This window comes from Acomys russatus, chromosome 13, assembly GCF_903995435.1.
Source record: "Acomys russatus chromosome 13, mAcoRus1.1, whole genome shotgun sequence".
Taxonomy (NCBI): Eukaryota; Metazoa; Chordata; class Mammalia; order Rodentia; family Muridae; genus Acomys; species Acomys russatus.
This window is the reverse complement of record NC_067149.1, coordinates 21,213,239-21,238,206: the sequence shown is the minus strand read 5'-3', so window position 1 is coordinate 21,238,206 and position 24,968 is coordinate 21,213,239. Positions and strand designations below refer to the sequence as shown.

Genomic DNA, 24,968 nt, shown 5'->3' with positions numbered 1-24,968 from the left:
GCACCTAGAAGTCCCTGGGTAGGATGCAGCCCCTCCCCCCAGGAATTAGCAATCTCTTGCCCTTCTTGTGGTTTGTGCTTTTGTTTTACAAAATGTCTGTGGGCCAGAGCTGGGCATCAGAGAAAAGCAGGGCAGTGTAAAGACAGACCATCCCATCCGAAGCAGCTGTCCTGGGAGGGTTAACTCCAGCTTTTTGTTGTTAAAAGCAGCTGTTAAAACAAGCCCTCCTCTCCTCGTCTCCGAGTTCAAGTTCATAGAGGCAGTAAGTTCACTTAAGGAGAAAGCTGGTTCTGTGTGCAGCGGGTTGGAAAGGCAAGACCGGGCTGAGGCCCTTAGGGAGAAGGAGGAAGTGGCGAGCACCTTTAGAGGCTGGGATTCCAAGGAGATCCTTGTGTCTTTGAAGAGAAAGTTCTAGGAGGACAGCTTTTCTTATTCATTCAACCCAGTAGGTGACACTGAGCAGATTAGCTTAGCGGGACTCCATTTCAAAGACACTTTGGAAGAATCCAAAGCTGTGTCACTCCCTTCTTCTGCACCGTCATTGTTGTCATTTGCCTTTGCAAGGCCCATCCTCTGCAGAGTTAAGAAAACCTGGATGGGACCATTCAGTCACGGAGCAAACTGAAGCCCCCGCGCCCCCCCCCCCCCCTCCCCACACTGAGTTGAAAGAAACTGAGAACGAATTCTCATTCCCTGAGAATGAACTCATGAGGTCATCAAGTAATTCTCTTTCTCAGTGGCCAGGCATAAAATCCTAGACACACACACACACACACACACACACACACACACACACACAATTAAGATGCCATCCAGAGGATGGCAATGATCAGGAAATGCTTATCAGCCCCATACTCATTCTCAGATCATCCTAAGCATTACAGCAAGATTCAATTCCCCCCTAAGCCACTCTTCAAAACATCTCAGACCCAAATAAATAAACTTACAAAGAATCAAAACCCTCAATCATTCAGAAATGGCTTCAAATCTTGATTGATCAGCAAGAGAAAAAGTGGTCACTGTGAAGGCTGGCACTGGTAGTTGGAGGGCTCTAAACCAAGTGACCAGGGAGGTATTAATATCAGTGGTTGGGGCACTCTGGATGAGGAGGTGAGGGGGGATTATATAATTTTTCTATATATTTGAAATTTTACAAAATATGTTATTCTTAAACACTTAAATAAATTGTTCGGATTGTGTTTTCCTTCACAAGGGAGAAAAGAACAGATCTGGTTTTATTTCAAGGCATTGAATTTTTGGATACGTTTTATGGAGCTGTTTGTAATTCCTCTTTGGCCCTATAATAACAGGAATGGGGGGGGGGTATTGCCCCTCCCACCCAGAACAGAATCTGCCAACGTACTTAATTTTCTCTTTCCTGCCCTTTCTCTGCCTCCCTGAACTGTTTGTTCCCTTTGCCCTGTGCAAATGAAATAAAAGGCCCCTGGGCAATTGAAAATTGTGCCTTTTATGGCTTCCTTCCCCCAGAAAAATCCCAGCTTTCTTTCAATACAGTCCCTGCTCTCAAATTCTAATAAATAAAACACACCCCCTACCCAAAGTCTAAATTCCTCGAAAAACAAAAGACATTTTCCAAAACTGTGTGCTGTTTGTTTTCTTTGAACTTAGTCAAAACCCTCACCCAGCCAACTTACCTATTTCTGTAGTTCTGTGTGCAGGACCCTGATGAAGGAAGCCATGTGCCTTTCTTCATGGCTGTGTCTGAATCAGCTGTGACCTATCTTAAAACCCTGTAGGGTGACCAGTGACACCAGCTGAAGTCAGAGGGGTGTGCTGTCCCCTAGAGTTCCTTACTGTCATTGAAATCCTGTTAAATATGTTGCAAGAGATCCCATGTCATACCAGGTATATTCTTTATTAAGCAAGGCTCCCCAATTTAGTAACCCAAGTCCCTAACTTTGCATGTCAGGAAGACTGTGTGCCCTGGCCTTCCACCAACATCCATTCAAATCAAGCCAGTTCAGGGAACATGAAGGCCTTTCCTGGAGCCTTGGGATAAATCAGTGGCTGTCACGTGTGGGTAGTTTTTATCTCTCAATGAACTGTTAAGTAAAGCCTGGAGGGACTTTTGGTAGTTACTTCTGGGAATGGAAGCTCTCCTGGCATTAAGCAGTTGAAAGGAGGATGGCATTAGTCACCCAGCAAAGCTAGGGTAGCCCAACAAATTTTTATCTCACCCCATATCTCAAAAAGATCACTAAAGTTGAAAGGTCAGGTAAAAGGAAGTCATTCCTGTTGAAAGTCTGTGATGGAAGGGCTTTTGGAGATTCTTCTCCAGACAGGTGGCATTGCTGTTAAACAAACAGCATTCTGGGATACCGGGAAGCTGGCTGTATCTGTCAACTGCCAACAGGGTCTGCAAGGATAAGCTGAAAATAGATCGTCTAGCCAGACTGAATTTGCAAACCAACAAGGAAATGTCACTCATACCAGAGGTGGGGTGGCACAGGGGTGAGGGGTGGGGTGTAGTGTGTACTGATGTGGCCCAGTGTGGTAAGATGAAGTTCACATGGAAATCCTGGCTTGAGTGATCACCTTTATAAACAAAATAGTGAAGGTGTAGATAGGACTATTTCCTCAACATTTCAGGACATTTGATATAGTTCTTACGTTGATTCTTTTTAATTAGATATTTCATCAATGATTGAACTCTGTGCCTGTTTAAGAGTCCAACAGTATCTAGCATCTGGTGAGGTCTCAGTGTCACGTTTGAATACGTAGGTTGCTATATGAGAAATTTTTTTCAAATGCAAAATGAATTCTAGTGAGCATTTTGCCTGGGACATGGGGAAGCACAATCCCAATTAGAAACTAAAATGGTAGTGAGCAGAGCAATCGATCTATCTTAAGCAAGTATGAATCAGACTTTCTCCAACGTGGCACTTGGGACCAGATAACCTCTTTTTGGGTGGCATCCTTCTGGGCATTGTAGAATGCTCATCAGCTTCCTTGATCTCTACCTACCCCAGTGCCATACATTGTGATACCCAAAAATGTCTTCAGACATCATGAAACAATAGGCTGGCTTGGTGAGGATAACAAAGTAGCCTGCCCTATACGTTTATTGATTTCTCACTTCAGAATTTGTTTTTTATATTTTTATGAGTATTGGGTCAGTGACCCTCAACATTTCCAGAATATATTTAATACCAGATCCCTACTTTTAAGTCAATAAAGTCTTTGAGGTTATACAATTATTCTCTTTCTCTACTCTAGGAAGAGAAAGGTTGTTTTGCAGAGATGACTAAGTTTTCACTGTTTTGTGACCTTGGGACATTGGTTATTTCTTTGCTGATTTTTAACCCATTGAAAGGAGCTATTCATAGAGTCGGCTCTCTTTGAGTTGGCTTTTCTGTACATGAATTTCTTGGAAAGAAAAATTCTGGGTTCCACTCCTCCAGACCAGCATCTTTTTCCTCTTTGAAAACCATTGCTGCTTTAGCATATGGCAAATCCTATCTATCCACCAGCCCAACCCTCATGCCACAAATACTGATAAATACACTCAAAATGGAAGGTGTAATTCTGAGGTCATGTAAGCAGAGAACATTGTAGATGATTTATTTCTTGGGTCCAAACAGAAAAAAAAGTCAATTTTATTTATCTTTTAATAAAGTCACAAATATGACCAAAACCCTAGACTCTTAAGTTCAATGTATCTTCTTAAGATTGTTAACTACACAGTTCATACTTAATAATTGTACAAATGCATTACAAAAATGTCAGAGGGGTGGAGAGATGGCTCCGTGGTTAAGAGCACTTGCTGAGTTTGGTTCCCAGCACCCAAGTCAAGCTCACAACTTCCTATAACTCCATCTCTGGGGGAACCCAACATCCTCTTGTAGTCTCCATGATCACCTGCAAACAGGTGGTACACATTCACTTAAACATACATATATACACATAAGCAAAAATCTAAAGATAAATCTTCATGAAAATAATCACACACACACACACACACACACACACTCCTTTATGTTTTAAGTAAATTTGTGGTTTTGTGTTGGGCTCTATTCACTACTGTTCTCAGCCACGTAGGGCCCAAGGTCCCTGTATGACAACTCTGCCAAAGTGGTACCAGGGCTGTGACACTATAGTAGTCTGTTGGTAGGGAAAAGCATATAAAATAAACCTAAGATACTTCCATTAGCCTGAAAATAGCATAGTGGGACTTAACATGTAGTGAAGCAATGCATTCCCCACCCCCCGCTCCCAAGGTTTAAATTCTGTGATGGAAGACTACAGAAACCCTTACTGAAAACAAGACATTTGTACTTGGTTCTCCGTGAGATAAATGGGTGTCATTTTCTAAAATTAAATTGAACCGTAGGTTATTTATGAGATAACTATGTAAAAAACCTCTTGCAATTAAAGCTAGAGGGTCAGCGGGAGCAGCTCGGTGGATAAAATATTTGCCTAGCATGTACAAAAGCCCAGGTCTCCAATCTTCAAACTGCATGGACTGGCATGGACTGGCCTCAGTGGCACCTTCCTATAATTTCAACACTTAGGAAGTAGACAGACACAAGGGGATCTGTAGCTTAACATTATCCTTGGCTACATGGGAAGTTCAAGGTTATCTTGGGATGTATGTGAGCATGTCTCAGTAAATAAATTAATAAATAAATAATTCATTCATTTTAAACATCAGAATTTTGGTCTTTGAGTACTACTGTACTCTAGATTAGGGATCTTACCTGTGCAGATTTTCTCTAAAAACAGTGAGCAGTGACACCACTACTGAAAACCATACTTACTTTACTTAGTGCCATCCTGAACAGTGTCCAGTTGGTATCTCATTGGCTGTCTTACACTTCTTGACTTGACATGCTAGGTACTCATATACAATTGACCAGGTGGTTTTGATTGGGATGGAGAAAAAATAACAAGGACATGCAATGGTTGGAGCTGTGGTCCAAGGAATGGCCCAGGTCACGTGTTACACACAGCCTTGATAATCCCCATGTGCGCTTTTTTTTTACATCCATTGGGCAGGTAGGGAACCTGGGAAAGTTAGGTACGTTTGTCAGTGTCATGTGTCAGTAAGCTTTGCATGCACACCTGATACAGTCTAAAGCTCCGAGTTTTGAGCTGAGTCAAATCTGCTGAAAGTTCCATTAAAAAGACCACCAGCCCTGGCTCACATGAAACACTTCAGCTTTTGAAATTATCTTGAAGCCGAGTCCTTGAGCTCTGAATGTTCCCTGAGAGTGTTTTAGGCAGGACCTACATCTTTTTGTTTTGTCCCTAGTTGGGGGAGCTGAACATTTGCATTGTTTGAGCAGGATCTTTTTTTTACACTTCACTTGGTTTAACAAAGCTATCTAGACTCCTTGGAAACTGGATTTGGTCTAACATTGAAACGCTTTGGTTTCCCCTGTCTGATAACAGCAATTGGGAGGGTGAGGGTTCCAGTCCTTTCGGGAAAGGTCCTGTGAACTAAGAAGCCCTCTTTTTCTGGACATGCCTAATCCTAACAGCTGGAGAGTTAGGACCCTGTACTGGGGCTGCTTATCAAGAGCCAGTAGACACAAGCCCTTGGACTCAGGCCACACAATTCAGAGGTACAAAATGTTGGGCTCCCTGTTGGCTTCCTAGTCCTGCATAAACCTATAGCTGCTCTAGATGAAAAGGTACTTGTTAAAAAGTCAGTACTAACCAGAGACATACTGTCTTGGGATCAGTGTGGGACCTTCCAGATTTTTGCACATAGACTTTCAATCAGAATGAAAATAGTAATTATCTGTCCCTTATAGACTGCCTTGCCTTACTTGGCTTCCTTCCTCCTTCTTCCTCCTCTTCCTCCTCCTCTTCCTCTTCCTCTTCTTCATGGAGACAGGCTCACATATCCCAGGCAGGCCTTGAGCACCTAAGTACTAAAAGTTTCACCACCACAATGCTTTTATGTGATGATGTGAATCAAGCATTGGATTTCATACATATTAGAAGAGCTCTCTGCCAATGAAACTCCATCCATTGCATCTTGTTTATTGCGTATCTTTATATTATATATATTTATACCTGGAAAACAAAAATCAATCTAAAATAGGATTTCTGGGTAGCAGTGATATTATGTAACACTGAGGATCAGCAGTTAGAGATTAGTTCTTCCTTCCTTCCCTCTCTCCCTCCCTTCCTCCTTTCTTTCCTTCCTTCCTTCCTTCCTATCCCTTCATCTTCTCATTGCTATTGTTTGTGACAGGGTCTCATTACTTAGCTCAAGCTGGCCTTGAACTTACGATGACCCTTTTATCTGGGCTTCCTGAATATTGGGATGGCAGGAATGTGCCACCACTTCCAGCTAGAGCTGAGCTCCCAGTGTTTGTCTAGCATTTGGAGGTAGCATGGTTTTCTGCGTTTCTAGTATCTGCCTTTTGCTATTTGCTATTACAATCTCAGATAAGCTTCCTATTAGTTATTCCTGATATAGTATTCAGCTATGTAGTTGCAAATTAGACATTAAACTACAAGGATAATTAGTCAATTTGGGAGTGAATGGACACAAGAGATTGGAGAAAATGATTGCTGTTTATTTTTCCTTAAAATAAATTGAGCATTGTGTAAAAGGTGGACTTATTACTTTGGTGCTCTTGTGTGATAAGTGGCTACAGTGGTACTATTTAAGCATGTGCGTGAGCATGTGTATAATGACTTGGGTGTTTTCCGCACAGCAAATTACTAAGTATATATTCTAGGGAGTAAGGGAAGCCTATACGTAACAACAAAATAAAGAATGGAATAGAGATTTTGAAAGAAGGCGATAAAGATGTACAGTTCAAACTAGACTCAGGGGGAAGAGTAGGGCTTGCAGTGGAACAGGGGATGGGAACTCGTGTTTTAAGAAGGTTTGCGGACATCTCCAGCAATCTCTGTTTAAACGACGATAAGGGCAAATACACAAGAAAACCAGAAACAGGATGCACTTAGTGATCCCGAAAGGCAAACAGAAGTGAAGCAGAGGAGGTGAGGACAGGATACAGGGACCACAGAGGGAACAAGAGACATGGAGATAAAGCGTGGTGTGAGCAGAGGAGGCCACCGAGGGAGAGATAAGAAGCCCCCAGGGTGGAGTCGGGTAGGAGGAACAGGAACATGGCTTTATCTTTAAAGGGTGACTCTGGCTTTGTATTCAGGGAAGGAAATGGGCACTCCTCTCTAGGAAGCCATTGTGACAATGAAGACATCAGTGGTTCATGTAACTGTGGCCACGGGAAAGACAATGAGGTGCGGGAGGTGCCTGAGATATTTTGAGGTGGAGCTAAAGGATTAGCTGAGAACAAATGTAGGTAACAAAATAAACACTGGAGTCACATGACTCCAAGCTTTATGGACTAGGAAGATGGAAGGATGGTATTACAATTGTTTAAAATGGAAAGGTCTATGAAAGGGACAGATGTGTTGAGAGAAAAGAGAACTTCTGCTGGGAACGTATTCATCTGAGATGCATGTCTGCTCTAATTTCATGTCTGATGAACACCAATGCAAGTCGGTATTGGCCATGTTACATGTCTTTAGTTAGACAGTAGAGAGAAACATGGTACTTACCAAGCCAAATTCTTCTTCCTCGGCCTTTGGGTCCCTCTTCCATAAATCTTAGAATAGTGCAGAAATAATTTAAATTTGTAAAACAGCAAAACATTAAACATAATTCTAGTCCTTCCTAAGGTCAAAGCATTTATTTTGTTTACATGGCAGTTTTTACTTCTTCCCCTCTCATCTCTTCTCAGTGGCATTTTTGAGCTTTTTTTTTTTTTTTAACCAAAGTGTGGGCAGGAGGAGGAGATGAGAAAAGATGAAGGGCTTGAATAAAGCACGTTGAGAGGTGAGCCTCAGTTTGATCTCTCAGGAGAGTAATGTGAAGCTGGATGGGCTCAGAGTCGGTTCATGCTTAAAATGACCTTTTGCCCCTCTGTTCAGACACAGATCTCTGCATCCAACAGGCTCAAATACTTAGGCACGCCTCCCTTCTACGGTGGGATCAGTAGCCTCCCAAACGTCACTTGGTTACCTATACTGCTTCCTAAAACATAAGGAATTTCTCAGCTCTCCTTTGTTATCTTGCGGGTGTGGGGGTTTCAGCACCCCTCACTGGAACCCCCCAGGCTTCGGTAGATGGAGAAGCCCGGTTCCTTTGTAAGAAATAGTGTAGTATTCTATACAACCTATCTATGTCTTCCTTATTACTATAAGTCAATGGAAATGCCCTACAAATATTTCTGTGATGTTTACGGAACAACAACAACAACAACAACAACGACGACGACAACAACAACAACAACAAAAGGTCTCTACATGTTAGGTGTAATTTTTCCCTAGATGTTTTTGACTCAAGGTTGCTTGAATCTGGATTCAGAGTCAGTGGACATAGGGGGCCACCTGTGTGGTCTACTTTACAACTTTTTCATATAAATAAAGACGCTCCTGTTACACTAAGGTTATGGACAAAGGGCCAGGCAGACTAAGAAAGCGGTGTAGATTGGCGGAGACAAGGAAAGGCACACTGCTTCTATGTCTTTTAGATGACTGATGGGGACATGGCCTGAAAGGGATGCACTACAGCAGGCACACACTAGAGTCTAGAGACAAACTGATGAATTGCTTTCCTACAGAAGCATTCCTAGTGGTGACTGAAGCTTCCCAGACCTTGGATACTAACATAGGTCACATCAAGTGGGACTTCCAAGGCTTGACAGCTGTTGACAAGCATCTCTAGATTGCCTTGATTCCCCCATGCCCCCAGACCTTTGATCACAGTCCACCTCCACGTTTCAAGACATTTCAGTTACTGGTCCCACCAACCATAGCTTGTCCATCAGTTACTAACTTAGATGCCTCTTCTTCTTCTTCTTTTCAGGTATGTGTGTGTGTGTGGTGCCTCAGGAGCATGGGTGTGCATATTCAAACATGTATGGGTATGTGTACCTGCACATGCTCCATGCACAAATGTGCACATGTGCAGAGCCCCAATTCTTCTGCTGTTGCTCTCCACCTTATTTGTTTAGTCGGGGTCTTTTATTTGAACCCAGAACTCCCCAATACAGCTAATCTTAGCTAGCCAGCTTTCCCTAAAGATCTTCTGTCTCCTCTTTCTGACCTCTAGAATTACAGGTGGGCCATGATGCCCAACTAACATTTACATGGCTGGGGACTCAACTATCAGTTCTCATGTTTGAGGCACAAGTGTTTTAACCACTGAGCCATTTCCCTAGTCCATAGCTTAGACACCTTTTCATTCACCTTTGGATCATCCACGATTAAGGGTTTTGGGGCCTGTGTCTCACCCAGTGCCCTTGTTTTGCTTTCAGCTGCTTTCTTAAGTGCTTTTATTGCAGGCGGTGTGGGTCCTTATGCCATCCTCACTCCTTTCCTGAAAAAACACCAACACCCTTATTGTCTTCAAACCAGCTTACAACTGTCCATAATGGGTAACCATGAAAAGGATAGAAGACTTACAAAACTGGGCAGTGGCCTTGGGCAGCCACAAGGTACATTAAGAAGAATCGGGCCTGGCAATGCAACACGCCTCATACCTCCCGGGCATCATTTAGCTAGGATAGAATTTACCAGATACTAAATTTGCAGCTTTTTATGGGGTTTGTTTCTCTCTTGATGAGGAGAAAAACTGTAATAATCACATTTTTGCAGAACAAGTGTATAGCAGTTTGGATTTTCACAGACTGTCTGATTTCATGTACTGCTGTATTTAGTGTTAAAATTCATTTCTCCCTCTAGTGTGAACCACTTCTCTTGTGAGAATGAAGGTGAGAGAGGGGAGGCTAGAGAGAGCTGCACCTCCTAGCTCTTGGGGTGGGGGTGTTGTTGGGTTGAGAGCATGAGCACTTCTTTCTGTTTGTCTCCCTTTAAACACCTGGCCTCTGCCATCTCGCTTGTTCGGAGAGATCACCTACTTGGCCTCAATCCTGACAGATGTTTTGAAGTATGACCCAATAGATGACATATGAATCATAGTTCCTTTCCTTAGATCTTTTAGCAGTTAGCTTTTCCAGAGCAACGAGGTGGGGTGAGGCCAAGCATGGAAAGGTGGCCTAGTGTTTCTATCAAGCAAGGATGATTGTGACCACCATATCATTTTTCTTCTGTGCTCTTCCCTGGTGAACTCATGCTTTCTGGGGGTCCTTTTTATGCTAATAAGTGCCAGGGTAGTCCTAGCATAAATAGCCATCAAGAAATCCAGTTGACACTGGCTATACACCCTGAAAGCACAGCCCTTATTTTCTGTTGAAACTCTCTCTTTTCCTCTTCAATAGTTTGGTTCTTGACAAGGGGAAGGGTGTAAATTTATATTTAGTGGTCGTTATTTCTGATGCTAATTCTAGACCTAGGATACGTGAAGTAGTTACATCCCAGAGTCCAGAGAAGAACAGAAGTGTGGATGGAGATGAAAAGGATAAGCAAGAGGAAGGAGCAGAAAAGATGCATGGCATTCAGATACCGTGCCCATCTTCTCTCACTTTGGTGAAGAGACTGAACTAAATAAGGGATAGTCTAAAGAAGAGCAAAGGGTGTTAGCAAAGGCATCTTCAGCACGCATGTCTGATCTCTAGATTTCTCTGTGCTCTTTACAAGGGAATGTTAATGTTAGGGTACATAAGCTGACAAATATTTTCCTTAAAGATGCTACTTTGATGATGGCATATCTGGCAACATGCTAGAAGACTCCATTGGATAGAAAATAACGGTGGTTATAGCAAATCTGTCTTATTTTTATGTTGTTTGCCCAAGATGGGAAGCATTATCTCCTTAAGTTATCACATAACTGCATTGTTCACAGGTACCACAACTATCTCACCTTAACGGAGACTAAATCTAAGCCAAGAGAAGTTAAGTCACATGTCCCCAGTGGCACGATGTTAAAGTGGTTATGATTCCATCTCACGTCTGTCTGGCTTCTAACCTTCTTTTGCATTTTGGAGCAAGGTGAACCCCTTGCAACCAGCTGTCATTTTCTTTTTTAGCTCCCATGAACAGCCACTTTTTAGATTCTCTTCTTTATTGGCCTCATGGATCCACTCTTACTTTTGTTCATGTTGGTACTGGAAGTCCTTCAAAGTCACAAGAGCGTACTATCTTCTTGGTTTCACTCTTTCTGTCCTTTGTGCTAGCTGTAGATGGTGTGCCCAACTGGTAAAGCAAAGAGGGGATGCCTAGTTAGCCTGGTAGCGTGAAAAACCCTTAGAACCTCCAGTGTGACTGGCACCAAATGATTTCTTCTTTCTATATGTGTGCCTTTCTTTCTGCATGACCTTAAGCATGTCATCTCATGTCTTCTCAAGCCTTGAGAATGAAATTAATGGACTTAATAATCATTGTGATGGCTCATAATTCAAGTATTTGAGAAACTGACCTCCCCCCATGAATTGATAGCCCATAACTTGTAGCCTGCAGCCTTCTATCCATAACCGTGCCTAGATCCATTCACCAGTCAACAGAAATGATAATTCACCACAGGACATTAGGGAGGCCCCCAAAGGGTTAGTATACCTCAAAATGGCAAAGAGAGAAGTGGGGTGTGATTTCAGCTATGGGGCAATGTGGGCTTGTATTTATGTGACTGTATCTGTTCTTTATCACGCCTTCCCTTTCCAATGTGTTGAAGATAATGTAAAACATGTTGAAGTCAGAGCTATTAGCACTGCTTAGCCACTCTCATTTTAGAAGGCTGAGTGATCAGAGGACTCTGAAGGAGTCTTACAAGGCATTTTCTCTGAGGTCCTTGCTTCCAGGCATTCTCATAGGGAGGTAGAAGTGAGCAGTTACCTGGCTTACCCAGCGCCTTGTCTAGTCTAAGGATTAGCACGGTGAACATGGAGATGTGTTTAACCCTCAACTCTGCAGCTTCCCAGTTTTGTGACTCTAGGTAAGTGAAGTCACTCTTAGGCCCTCAGCATCTTTGTCTATATAGTACCTAATATTTGTCTATATAGCATTATTTACTATTATTTATACACACTATATAAAACCCCTAATAATACCTGAGCCACATTTCTTTGGGATTAAAGGAGGGAAGCTAATGTACCTTATTAGCCCAGTGTCATGTTCATATTAACAATTAAGTAAGAGACGCCTAATCTAGCAGTTGGTAATTACAGTCAAAGTTTATTTTGGGGGCTAGCCATTTTTAAATCTTCACTTATATCAAATCAGTTCATCATTAGAACTGAGAGATTCTAAGAGGTTCTTTATTAATATAGTGTGTAGCTCATGGTGCTATTCTGTGAGGCTATAGCTTTTGTGTGTTAATTTCATAAATATGTTCTGACTGGCTATAGTATACAGGTAAATAAACATGTGTTAACTGTAGTTACATATACTGCCTTTTTCCAGTTTCCACGTGGTTCTCTAGGCCTGCCATTCATCAGCGTGTTTGAAACTGTGACCCCTCCACCAAGTCTGCAGCCTTGTATTTACATTGTTTTCATAGTAGAACAAAAGCTCTAGAGTATAAAGTTGTCCTTTTGCCCTCCCCAGTGTTGCGACACTTGTGCACTGCTCACTTCATGTGTGTTCCTGTATTTGGTAAAGACACACCTGAGCCTTGCACATGGCATGGCATCCTCTCTGATGGCATACTTTCTGGGCGACATGTAACTTTGTTCTGTTAAAGGCAAAATGAAAGTAGAATCAAGAAAAGCTTTTTGTTGTTGCGACCAATAATTTTTAATGTGATGAGTTAGGTATTATTTTTCCAATTCTCTAGCACCAGAAGAGAAATCTCTTGAGAAGCAATAAGCACAGAGTCTAAACAGCACTCTGCCCACCGCATGATGTTAGCCATCTGACTGCCAAAATTCACTTAGTCAGAAGAGTCCCACGTTTTTGTTAATCGGCTCCAATACCCAACATTCCCTTGTCTTTTAATCCTTGTTATTTTCTATCTGCAACGAGCCAGTCCTGGGCTTAGGAATAGATCCTAGTTGATCAGGATCCCTCACTCCACATTTTACATAGACACAGCCTCATCTATCAAGATTACAAATCATCTCTGCAGAAACTGAGCAAGGGCTGTCGTCCTGCACCACCCACCCACCCACGTCTTTCAGACACCTGGCACAGTTCAGCCAGTCCTGGCCCACAGCCTCCCAGACCTGGAGCCTTCAAGCTCCACCCAGATAGCCATACTCCACGAACACACCTGACCCCCCACCCTCCTCTTCTTACCGCCACGCTTCCCTCTTCTTCCTTCCAGGTTTTTAATGTGGGACTTGCCAAGTCCACACAGAACTCCATCATGCCAGGTATGTCCACATCCTTAGCAATGCCACAGGCCAGAGAACTCATTCTCTTCTGGTATTCAGCCTTTCTCGGTCAGGGATGTACACTGGGGTTGTTTGTAGACTTCTTGATGATTAAGGAACCATGACCCTTAGCACGAGTGAAAAGATGAGTTGCAAGGATCCTCTGAGATCACAGCCATTGCACCAGATGCACACCTACCTTGTGTCTACAGCTACTTTTCTAGAGAGCTTAAGCCTCTGGGGAGATGCTATGAGAGCCCACTGCCTTCGTCTTGAGTTTCATGGCCACCAGCTGAGTTGAAATGCAAAGGATTTCACGTTTTTTAGACCTTACTGAATGGACAGTGGCAGCGCTTCTGAACACAGTCCAGCTTCCAGCATGCCTTTAAATGGCCCCGCAGAAACAACAGCTTGAAATCCCAGGCATCTGGGCTGGCTGACCATGGTGTTTCTAAGTACCAAGCATGTGATAGTACTGTCCAGAGTCTTGCTCGAATTTGGGGTAGGGGTGGGAGGCAAGGACGAATTGGTCTCTTAAATATGTTGAGTCATTTCCCAAGAGGAAAAAGTCAGTATCCTGGCAAACTAGGAGGCTATTTCGGCTGCAAAATGTAAGGAATGAAATGTTCCCTGGAGCAAGAACTTTGAGACGTGTGGCCAGTAAATAAAGAGTAGTAGATGACGTACTTAGTATAACTACTGTGTCTTGGTGACGCAGGCAGATGTAAATGTCATCTTTTGCCTGGGGAAAAAAAAAAAAAAAAAAACCGGGAATGAGCAGGTAGAATTTTCCCTCAGAATGTAAGAGCTGGAACCTGTGTTTATCTGATTATCAGAGTGACAGCTCCTTTATGAAGTCATAATAGTCCTATTCAGGAGCCTGTTAGACTTGAGCATTTCTACGAACAACTGCTTTTCTTCAATGGTAATTTAGAAAACCTCGAATGGAGAGTGTTTGCTGTCAGATGAGATGCCGTGAGGACTTCCTAATCACCTTGACATCTTAATAATCCCAGGCAAATAACACGTGTACTGAATCACGGTAAAGTGACACATTCCCTTTTTTCTGTCTCCACTTCCATTCAAAGTCTCCTCCAAAGGAAATGCACATAGAAATAGATAGAGGACAGCGAATCTATATATTGAAGGCATCGTATTTAGAACTTAGTTTGCTCTTCACTGGCTCGTTGGCAATAGATGTTAGTGGATTTGTAGTATACCTCGCAAGAGTCACTGACAAGGTTCTTGATGGCTTTTTTTCCCATTGCACTGTTATTATTCCCAATAGAAATATATCTACTCATACTGGAGCGGTGTGTGTGTGAAACAGAATTTCAGGCAGTGTGGTTGTACTGTTTTGCAAATGCCACTTGGCTCATCCCTAGTAACAGTACCTATCTGTACTGCTGAATTGCGTTGGGAGGTTGGGATGGCTAAAGTATACAAGTCTTAGGGATAATAACATCTTGGGGCAATGTGTGGCACGCAGTGAATGTGAGGATGTTGAGACTTTCTTTTCTAGTTCTGACTCTATAGAGCATTACCTTCTTTTAGATCGTGTCTTCTTTTTTTTTTCTTAATTAATTCATTCAGATTACAACTCAATTGTTATTCCATCTCTTATATCCTCCCGTTCCTCCCTCCCTCCTGCTTTCACCCTATTCCCCTCCCCTAGGTCTATGACCAAGGGGGACCTCCTCCCCACTATATGGTCATAGGCTATCAAGTCTCATCTTGGTAGCCTGCTTATTCTTTCTTTGAGTGCCACCAGGCCTCCCCACAAACAGAAGGTGGTTAAATATGGGGCACCGGAGCTAATGTCTACGTCAGTCCATGCTCTCCACATAACTGTGGAGACTGTCCTGTCCATGGGTTAGATCAGAGAAGGTAGACTGCGTCATCTAACGACTCTGGCAGATTATTAACTCTTTCATGAACTCTCTTTTTCCACTTCATTTTGAGGGCTAGCTTGTTTGAACAGCTCACACACAAATGACTGTTCCTAAAGGTATACTTGCTCTAAGCTTGCTCATGTCTTTTTGATGAGCCAAAAAGAAGTAGTTTTGTTTTGTTTTGTTTTTCACTCTAATCAAGTATATCTTACCACCTGCTATTCCATATGCTTTCTGTCAGATCCTTTTCCTACAAATAAACATACCCTTGACTCTCAGTGCTTTTTCTCCCAGTGTGTATCATCTTTTTAAATGGTAGCAAATATTATCACTATCTATTCAGTTGCTCAAACCAGATATCTGAATGTCATCTTTTGCCTTCTTTTCTTCATCCCACAGCTGGCCCATAAGGTACTATCATTCCTACTTAAAAAAAAAAAAAAATACAACATTGACCTACCACCTTTCCCCACCCAGACTTTCTATACCAGTGCTTCTCAATCTTCCTAATGCTGCAACCCTTTCATACAGTTCTCTATGTTGTGGTGACCCCCCAACCCTAAAATTATTTTTGATGCTACTTCATAACTGTAATTGTGTTACTACCATGATCATAATGTAAATATCTGATATGCTGCGGGATATATGATATTTGACCCCCTGTGAAAGGATCAGTGGACCCCCCCAAAGGGGTCACAACCCACAGGTTGAGAACCTCTCTATGGTCATCCAGACTGCTACCATCTCTTGCTGACACAAATCTGATGGCTTCCACTTACCCTGTGTTCATATCTAGTACTTACCTTGGTAGTCAAAGTGGAATTTTTCAAAACAAAAATTAGATTACTCCTTATCCTGAATTAATTCTCCTCAAATATGTGCTAACTATAATTCAATTCACTTTTATGGCCTTCAAGCTTGCCCGGTGTAGCCCCATAGAAGACTTCAGGGAGCCCTCTTTCAATCACTCACTTATTTGTTTCTTAGACATCAACTCGGTGACAGCACATATACAATACTTATTTTTGTCGTTACTTGAGCAATATTAATTCCCATTACTGGTCAATAAGCTCCCTGAGATCAAGGACTCTGTCAATTTTGCTATCGCTGTATTTCCAGTATGTTATATAATATCTGCCACAGACACAGTGTGTACAAAATAAACCTTCTGTTCATTAAGCAAATGAATTTATCCCAAATTGTAACTATGACTTCATATTTTCTTACTGAAGTAACATTTTTAAAATTATGAGGTCTAGGCATGGTGGTACATGCCTTTAATTCCAGCACTTGGGAGGCAGAGGCAGGCAGATTGCTATGAGTTTGAGGCCAGCCTGGTCTACAAACTGAGTCCAGGACAGCTAATGCTACACAGAGAAACCCTGTCTCGAAAAACCAAAAAATAAAAAATAAAAAAAAATAAGTATGAATTGGGGGCAAGGGCTGGAGAGATGGCTCAGAGGTTAAGAACATTGCCTGTTCTTCCAGAGGTCCTGAGTTCAATTCCCAGCAACCACATGGTGGCTCACAGCCATCTATACTGGGATCTGGTGCCATCTTCCAGAGCATAGTCACAACATTGTATACTTAATAAGTAAACAAATCTTTAAAAAGTATGAATTGGTAATTTGCAATAGGGATTATCCTTGTGCAAGCCATTAGCCATTCTCAGAGACTAAGAACTTCATCCTAAGAAGCCTTTGAAAAGGATATTCAGCCCTCTACATGCACCCAAACACTGAGATGAACTGTTACAGGTTTTGGTTTGGATGCAAACCTTCAAATTAGGCTTGCTCCTTCCAAAAGATAAAATATTAAGATTTCCAGAATAGATACTTCAAAATCATATATTCATGAATATTTCACATCTCAAAATAGAAAGTTAAAGGCAAACATGTTAACAAACAGATATTAAGTTCCCTACCAGCTACAGTTAAAGATTTTATAATGGTTTGTCTTTTAAAAAGAAAAACATTTTTGGCATATTTATGAATGGTGTAACTTTGAGGAGGTCTGGTAGTAATGATAAAATTAGCATTAGGCCCCTTGTTTTACATGGGGCTGTTTGTCTTTTAAGCAAAAAAGGGTACTTGGGTAATTTAAGCCAAAAAAATAAATAAGTAAAATAAAATAACAAAGTTACTCTGGGGGAATAAGATACGTGAAGTCAAGAGAAAAGTAATGTGAAATCTGTTTTCATTGAGACTTTGCCTTTTATTCTCCATTCTTAAATTTACTCCCCTGTAGAAAGCAGGGCCATTATATTGGGGAATAAAATGTCTTTAAAGATCTGAGCCATCAGTTTATGATGGCTGTAGTAAAGACTCTGTAATTGCTAATGAGGCCTTGGATGTTAAATGTCTCAGTGCACCCACTGGGGCCAGCCTCTTGCCTGGTCTACAAGAAGCTGTCACATCACATTCTTGTCCAGACTCCATGGGCACTTTGATTCCTAAACCTTTCTGAGAAACCTAATCTGAAATCAAAGTCAAGTTTCTTAGATGTGGTCAGACAAGGTCACATTTAAAACAGTCCAGTGAGCCCACAGATCAAAGTTGAAAGGTAATGCCCCCCTCCTGCAGTTGGCACAGACTTACCCACCAGCTAACCTTTCAGGGTTTTTTCTTGCCTTTTTCACATCTTTCCAATGGGCTGGTGGAAATGAGAGCTTTTCCCCTTAACGAAATAGCTGGAGAGTTTCCTTAAATACGATCTTTGAGAAAATTGAATGCAGTCTTATTGGAAATGCACTTTATGCCGTTCCATGAATCAGGAGATATTTCATTGAAGATGTGCTTTACTGTTCTGTAGTGGGACTTCCCTCCATGAAAAAGCCATAGTAATTTCAGAATCAAGAGATGGTTTTCAGGTTAAATTGTCAGTATCTTCCCATGTTGCCATATACCCCAACACGCCACATAGGTCTGCCGCTATAATGCATGAATGGTTTTGTTTTTTGGGTTTTTTTTTTCCCCTATTGCCACCTTTCTTCCCAATAAGACTTGGAGTTATTCTCCAGAATCGTGCTGAAAGGGGGGTGGGGGGCAGCGAGTAATGATAACTCTCATTAGGCATGATCTTATCGTCACATTACACATTTTCTTTCTTCCTTTTTTTTTTTAATCAAAGTCACTGTGTTAAAAAAAAAAAAACACAACAACAACCTTGCCGTTGCTTTATATTGCAGTGTTCTGTCTCTTGTGGTCGAGGGCATAAACAACGAAATGTTTACTGCTTGGCAAAAGATGGAAGCCATTTAGAGAGTGCGTACTGTAAGCACCTTACTAAGCCACATGGGCACAGAAGGTGCCGAGGAGGACGGTGTCCCAGATGGAAGGCTGGCACGTGGAGTCAGGTGAGCAATGCTTCTACCCAACCGCTTCCTTCTGTTCCGTCCCATGCCTGACACCAAACGCGTTCGCTTGTATTATTTCTCTGCACTGTTTTCGTTTTGCAAACCGGGAGGTATCTTCACCTGGCAGACTGGGTGGCCTTGTACAAGTGACCTCGGTCAACAGAGCATTGGCAGTTCCTGCAGTGGTGAGGTCCTAAGGCTGAATCTCATACGGTGATAGGCGGCAGCCGTCTAAGGTGGAGTGGCCCTTTGATATCTGGCTGGTGGCCTTGCAACGTCATTCACCACGTAGAACAGCCTAGTTTAGATTGCACTGAGGTGAGCTGTTGGGCTGAGGTAAACTGGGGCTCAGTTTACCTGGAGATTCTTTCCGATCGCATGGAATACGTAACAGAAACAACTTGGGGGGGGGGGAGGAATGGGTGTCATCTGAATTATTGTTTCAGGGGATATCGGTCCATCATGGCAGCTGGTACGGCATGGTCTGTGAGCCTGAGGTTTGGGGGAACAGCTGCTCACATCTTGACAGGTCAGGAAAGACAGAGATAGAACCCATATCTGTGGACCCCATCTGTAACCCTCAAAGGCAACTCCCAATGACCCATCTCCACGAGTTCACCCACAGTGAACTAAGATGAACCTGTGGGACAGAGCATTTTCAGACCATCACAATTGCCAAATGAAATACTAGCCACTATCTCTCTGCCTGTTTGCTTCTGACAACTGAGATGGAGGAACATGAAGGGATGGTCTCTGCATGTTGTAGCAGTGTAACAATTGGGTGGTTTGTTTGACCTTCCTGGGCCTATTTCTTGTGGTTCTTAGCTAGATTTAATGCAGCAATGAATGCCAAGTGCTTTGCTGGGGCAGGGAGTGGGGCTGGGCTTGAATCCAGTAGACTCTCTAATATTTTGTTGGGATCAGAGTGATATGTGCTTTAGATGTGGAAGACAAGAGGGACCCAGGACACCAATTAGTCTCTTGTCGAACCTGTAAAAGCAACTTTAAAAGTTTAACAAACTAAACTTACTTGTACCTAATCCTTACAGGAGTTCTCACAACCCCATTGCCTGTATGTCCTCTCTGAGGGTTAAGGAGCTTGCTTGGAAGCAGCAGTAGTGAGGTTCGATTTCTTTTAAAACGTTATATTCTTAAGGCAGAGGCTTCTCTCAGCAGGAGGTCTCCAGTTTTCTCATTCCCCCATGCTGTGTGCCAACGACTCCCTAGAATCAGTGAAAACTAGGCTCAGGCTGTGTGGCCTCTGGAGTTCTTCCAGCTTTGGATGCCCTGGAAGAGCTGAGGCTTTTCCACTTTAACACTGTCGTGGAAAATTCCTCTAGAAACCTGAACACTGCTTACATGTCCTTGGCTGACGTCACTGTTCTCGCTACCCATGCTCCTCGGTACGGGAGAGTACAGCAATAGTGCAGCAGTCCCGCACAGCAGTCTTGTCCCTCTCGAGGCTGCGCCATAAAGAAACATCTGGGGTTTGCTTGTTGCCTTTAATTTGACAATCAAAGAACCCACGCTCTGCCTTCCTCCAGCTTCCATCGGGGGATCGTGTTCAAGGCGGTGTGTCACACTTGTCATCCCCCCTAATGGTTTCTAAGTGACCATTATCATCTTTTAACTTCCAGCCCTTTTGTTTTTGGAGCTATTCAGTTCATGCAAAGCCTGCAGCTAACATTATTTAAGACGCCACACTAATTAGGTTGTCCCCTTGTAGGCTCTCACGCTCTGTTACTCTTCGTTATGTGCTTTAGCCTTCTCTTATCTATTTATCTAATGCATTTTCCCCGCAGAGTACCAAGCTCAGAGCACGTGAACATCGCTCGCCTTAAAAGGCCAATGTGCTCACTAAATAGATGCATAAAAGAATCTTTCGCTCTTTATTGGTAAACACAAACTGGGTTTTACTGCAACACCCAGGAGAAGCCTAAAATTGCTTATGAAGCTAGGACGGTTAGGTCTAAAGCCTGTTTTGTTTGTTTGATTGTTTTTCAAACATAAATTATTAACAAAATGCCTCCTTAGGGGAAAAAAAACATACCTGTTCAAAACAATCACCCAGAGTTGGTTTGTAGGGATAAATCGTAAAAGGAGGCAGGACCTGAAAATCCCTCAGGCCACCGGTTGATGTGGGAAGACTGTCTGCATGATTAAGGATCACCAGCTCACTGCTTAGCTGGTAGTAACAAGAACATTAGGCCATGACATTAAGCAAAAGTAATGAGTGCTCAGTTGCAACAATATTTAAATGCTGTATCTGGCCCTTCTGTTTTCTGCTAGGAGCGATATTGCAGTCATCTTGTCTTCAAAGTATAAAGAATAATTAGTACAATTTTTCATCTTATCAACGTGTCTGATAATCATCATCAGACACGTTGGATGTTGGCATAAGACTTTACCATATCCTCATAGTCCCTTCCCCAAATGGAGTTTGGTGATGTAAAGTGGGTGTTTCATTTCTGGGTCCGTTGAAATCTTGATGCTGTAAAGGAAATCACTTAAAAGAAAAATCCTCACTAAAGTCTTAAAGGATTTCTTTTTCCCCTCAAACGCTCATGTTTGATTTGCTTGGATGATTTTGATCAAGAGCTCGGAGATGCTGATGAAATTTTAAGACAAAAATCACCATTGGGTTCTTGATTCAGCCTAATGCCATGAAGGTTCAACGTTCTCCTGGGGCCAAAGCCTTCTGGGTACAGTTTGCTAGGATTACGCTGATCCTCTAGGACCCCCTCCCCTCCCCACCCATAAGGTGATCAGAAAAACATATTGGGTTGAAAGTAATACTGCTTTTTTTCAGCAGTCCTGAGTTCCAGCCATCACTTCGGTCATCGTTCTTGAGTCACTGGCCTTTTTCTCAGTTTTGGGGTCAGGATGGGCCCTTACACACTGCAGAATTATCTCCATCTACTTTACCTCCTTAGCACCATAGCATGTAACAGAACGCCATACAAGCCATGGTATCTCAGATTCACAAGAAAGCATTTTTAAGTGATCTCTTTAGCAAATGTATAGATTGCCCTCTGAATCACCCGTTCACCCGCCGTTCTTGATGTTGACTCTTCCTCTAGTGAGAAGAAAAGCAATGTGATGGTGCTGTTTGCTGTGGGAGGTTTTTCAAGCATTTTCTGGAGCTACGCGTTTAAGGGAGTGATCCTCTGAGTGGCGATGAGAAACAGAGTTCCTTAAGGACTTTCTGGTCTCGGTTATTTGGGCTTTATTTGAGCCGTGAACGCTGGTGGTGCATTGTTTGAATATAAACTTCTCACCCCAACTTTTGCTGGGATAGTATAAAACATTGCCTTGTGGTAGCACCGTGTTTTAAAACTGGGAGTCAAATTCTAATCCACAATGACTTTTCCACATTGCCTTGGCAAATTTGATTTTGATTCAATTTTTGGTTTGTTTGTTTGTCCTTGAGATGAGGCCATTATCTCTGTTCTTCGATTTGTTTATTTATGGAATATCCATTGGAAAGGTTTGTTAAGAAATTAAAAAAATAATATTTTGCAGAAGATGCTTAGCACACTGCTATTCACTCAACTGAAGGTAATTCTGTATCCCATGAGACAAGTAGCAGTGTTACCACAGCCTGGAGTGAGGGAGTTGTAACTGAGTTTAGCGGAGACAGAAAGAACACCTCCAAACTTCTACAGCGCACAGAAACCCCTACAACCGAGAAGCGCTTGGCCGAGACCCTAATATAGAGCCCAGCACATGGGATGCACTTCGTGAAAGCTTAGTGGGTGATGCTATTATTTATAAAAGCTTTATTGATGTCACTATGTATACAAGACCTCAAACACCCATTTTTCAAGTTAGTCCCCACTTTAAAATAACGGTGCCACCGTAAGCTCAGCATTATACTAGAAGAAACTGTGTGAGAAAATCCTTTCTAATTTTTCAAGTATTTATTGATTTTTCCAAACATGAGAAATTTCACAGATTTTTTTTTTTTCATAAAAACAGTCTAAGTAAGTGTCAAGTTCCGCTTAAGCCAGTGAGTTCTACATTCTAGCATTGCACAGCAGGGAACGGAAAGAGAAGATGCCTGCCTCCCAGCTCAGCAGTTCACCACGGAAAGCATCTCCTTTCACACCCTTTCAAACAGACCGGCCCTGCCAAGATGATGGGAGGGGCACGTTAATAAAGGCGGCGCAGATGTCCTGTGCCATGGAACTAAAAAGTTCACTGAGCATAACCACATGCAGGATCGCGCTGGGGACTTTCTGATGCTGGTTTTTTTCCCTAAGGGATTCTGCATAATCTCTCAGAATTCATCAAGCAAGGCTAGCTGCCTCTGCACATACATTGTTGTCTTCTGTGGACCAGGGCACCAGAGAGAAATTCAGTTGCAGCGTACCTCGCTCGGAGCAGAGATTACCACAAATGCATTAGCCAGAAAAGCAGGGTTTGCACTTCACTCTCCATTTAAGTCATGGTAATAGTTTTTAATCAATAAAAGTATTAGTTCAAAGTTGCCTTCGACATGATGATCGTCAGAAGCGGGAACCACAAATCATATAATGAAAGTTGCCTGTGTCTTCATTTGTCTTATGCAGAAGGATGAGACATTGTAAGAAGCGATTGTTGAAGCTATAGGTACTTACAACTCTCAGTACCTGCACTTTAGGTACTTCTTTTTAGTAACGATAGCATCTAAAAGAGGTTTGGGAGTCTAGGGAAACAGCTCGCCAGGAACGTGCATGCTCTGCCTGTGTGAGGATGGAGATTAGATCTATAGCACTCAGGTCAAAATCTGGCCGCATGCCTCTGTATGCCCACTCTGGTGATTGTTGGCTAGCCAATGTAGCTGCATCAGTGAGTTCTGTGTTCTGTGAGACACCCTTTCTCAAAAAATAGCATGGAGTGCAACTGAGGAAGATACCCAATACTGACCACAGGCCACCATATGCATGCCTGCAGACGTGTACTCACCCCTCCCCCACCACACACTTACACAAAGGGGTTCCATTCACTTCACAGCCTAATTAGTACACTCTAGAGGCCTTCCCTATTTTTCTTTGGTAGGAAAACACGTGATTTTTTTTTAACTTATATCAGCTTTGTATCAAATTCCAGTGTGTTTGCATTATTATTTTCTTTGTATTTCTGTTGCTCGTTGTTCTAGAGGTATATTCTTGGATTTAAGAGTCCAAGTTCAAATATGCAGAACTCTTTGGTTATTGTCGATGACACTTGAATATTTCTATCATTTGCTGAGTAACTTTTACTCCCTTTCTTTCCCAGTACGGCCAGTGTAAAACATTACTCACGTAGTCCCCATGAGCTAAGTGGCTGTTGTCTGGAACAAAGCCATCTGTGGCATTTAAGGGTCCTTGCCTTCTCCTTCCCAGAACATAATGACTTTAAAGTCTGGTTTCTTGTGGGTCACAAACTCATTCAATTCAATTAATCCAATTAAACCCAAACAATAGCAGTGATGTTGGGACGAAGCATTGTCTTCCGCCCCCTTTGATGTGGGCCATGAGCCTGTTCCCCAGCATAGACTTTTCTGAAACAATAGGATTTCCCAAGCTGCCTTCTCAAAGGAGCCTAAGCTGCAGAAGCATCCACTTTCCAGCATTCACAGAGCACCTGAGTTTTCCTACAAGTAAATTGGACAAGCGTGCAATCCTAGCATAAAGAGCCTGGTTCTGTTTTAAGAGGAGACTTCCTCTTGACTACATGGCATGAGTGTCTGAAAACTTTGTTACTCAACACCAGGGAAATCAATAGAGGCTGATTTATGCTCCTCAAAATTGCTAATAACCTTTAATAACTAAGTGCAGCATTATGCAGTTCTCTCTAATCAAAAGTTGCCTTTGGTTTCTGACTGCCAAAACCTTAATAAAGACAATAATTCTTGGCTTGCCCATAAGTGAGATTATGCAACCAGCAATGAGGAAACCATTAAAAAATTAATTTAAGAGAAAGTTAATTGGTGTTTTGCAACTTGGTCAACAAAATGCTTCATTGTAATTAATGGGATTTTCAAGGACTGAAAACATTAAGCCTGGGGAAATTATTTTTCCTTATTCGCTTTTATTCTTCATCTATTCATTTGAGATTATAAGTAGGCATAGATACTTAAGTGAATTCCATGATTTAAACAAACAAACAAAAAAACAAAAAAACAAGCAAAGCAGTGTTCTGTCTCCAGGAACAGAAACTAGAAAATAAGGGGACAGGAGAAAGTCATTCTGCTTATACGGCTTTAATTGTCAATGGTTGGCTCTCTGTGGGTTAGACTATAGAACTGTATCTCCCAATTTTCTTTTTTTCTTCTTTTTTTTTTCTCCCAATTTTCAAAATCCATACATCTTCCAGGATGGAAGTCCTGCATGGCTTTTTGTTTTTTTATTTCAATGTGGCAGCATTCCGTCTGGATTTTGCCATTTCCCCACAGTCTCTCCACCCTCTGTCATCCACTGA

General features: G+C 42.2%; 1 protein-coding gene across 1 annotated transcript in view; it reads left to right on the top strand.

Moving 5' to 3' along the window:
• Adamts9 (ADAM metallopeptidase with thrombospondin type 1 motif 9) overlaps positions 1 to 24,968 on the top strand; it is a 164,078-nt gene that overhangs the window by 96,672 nt on the left and 42,438 nt on the right. Inside the window, exon 29 of the mRNA XM_051154938.1 lies at positions 18,357 to 18,524. Within this exon, the coding sequence (XP_051010895.1) occupies positions 18,357 to 18,524 (168 nt within the window). The remainder of the gene's footprint in view (positions 1 to 18,356; positions 18,525 to 24,968) is intronic.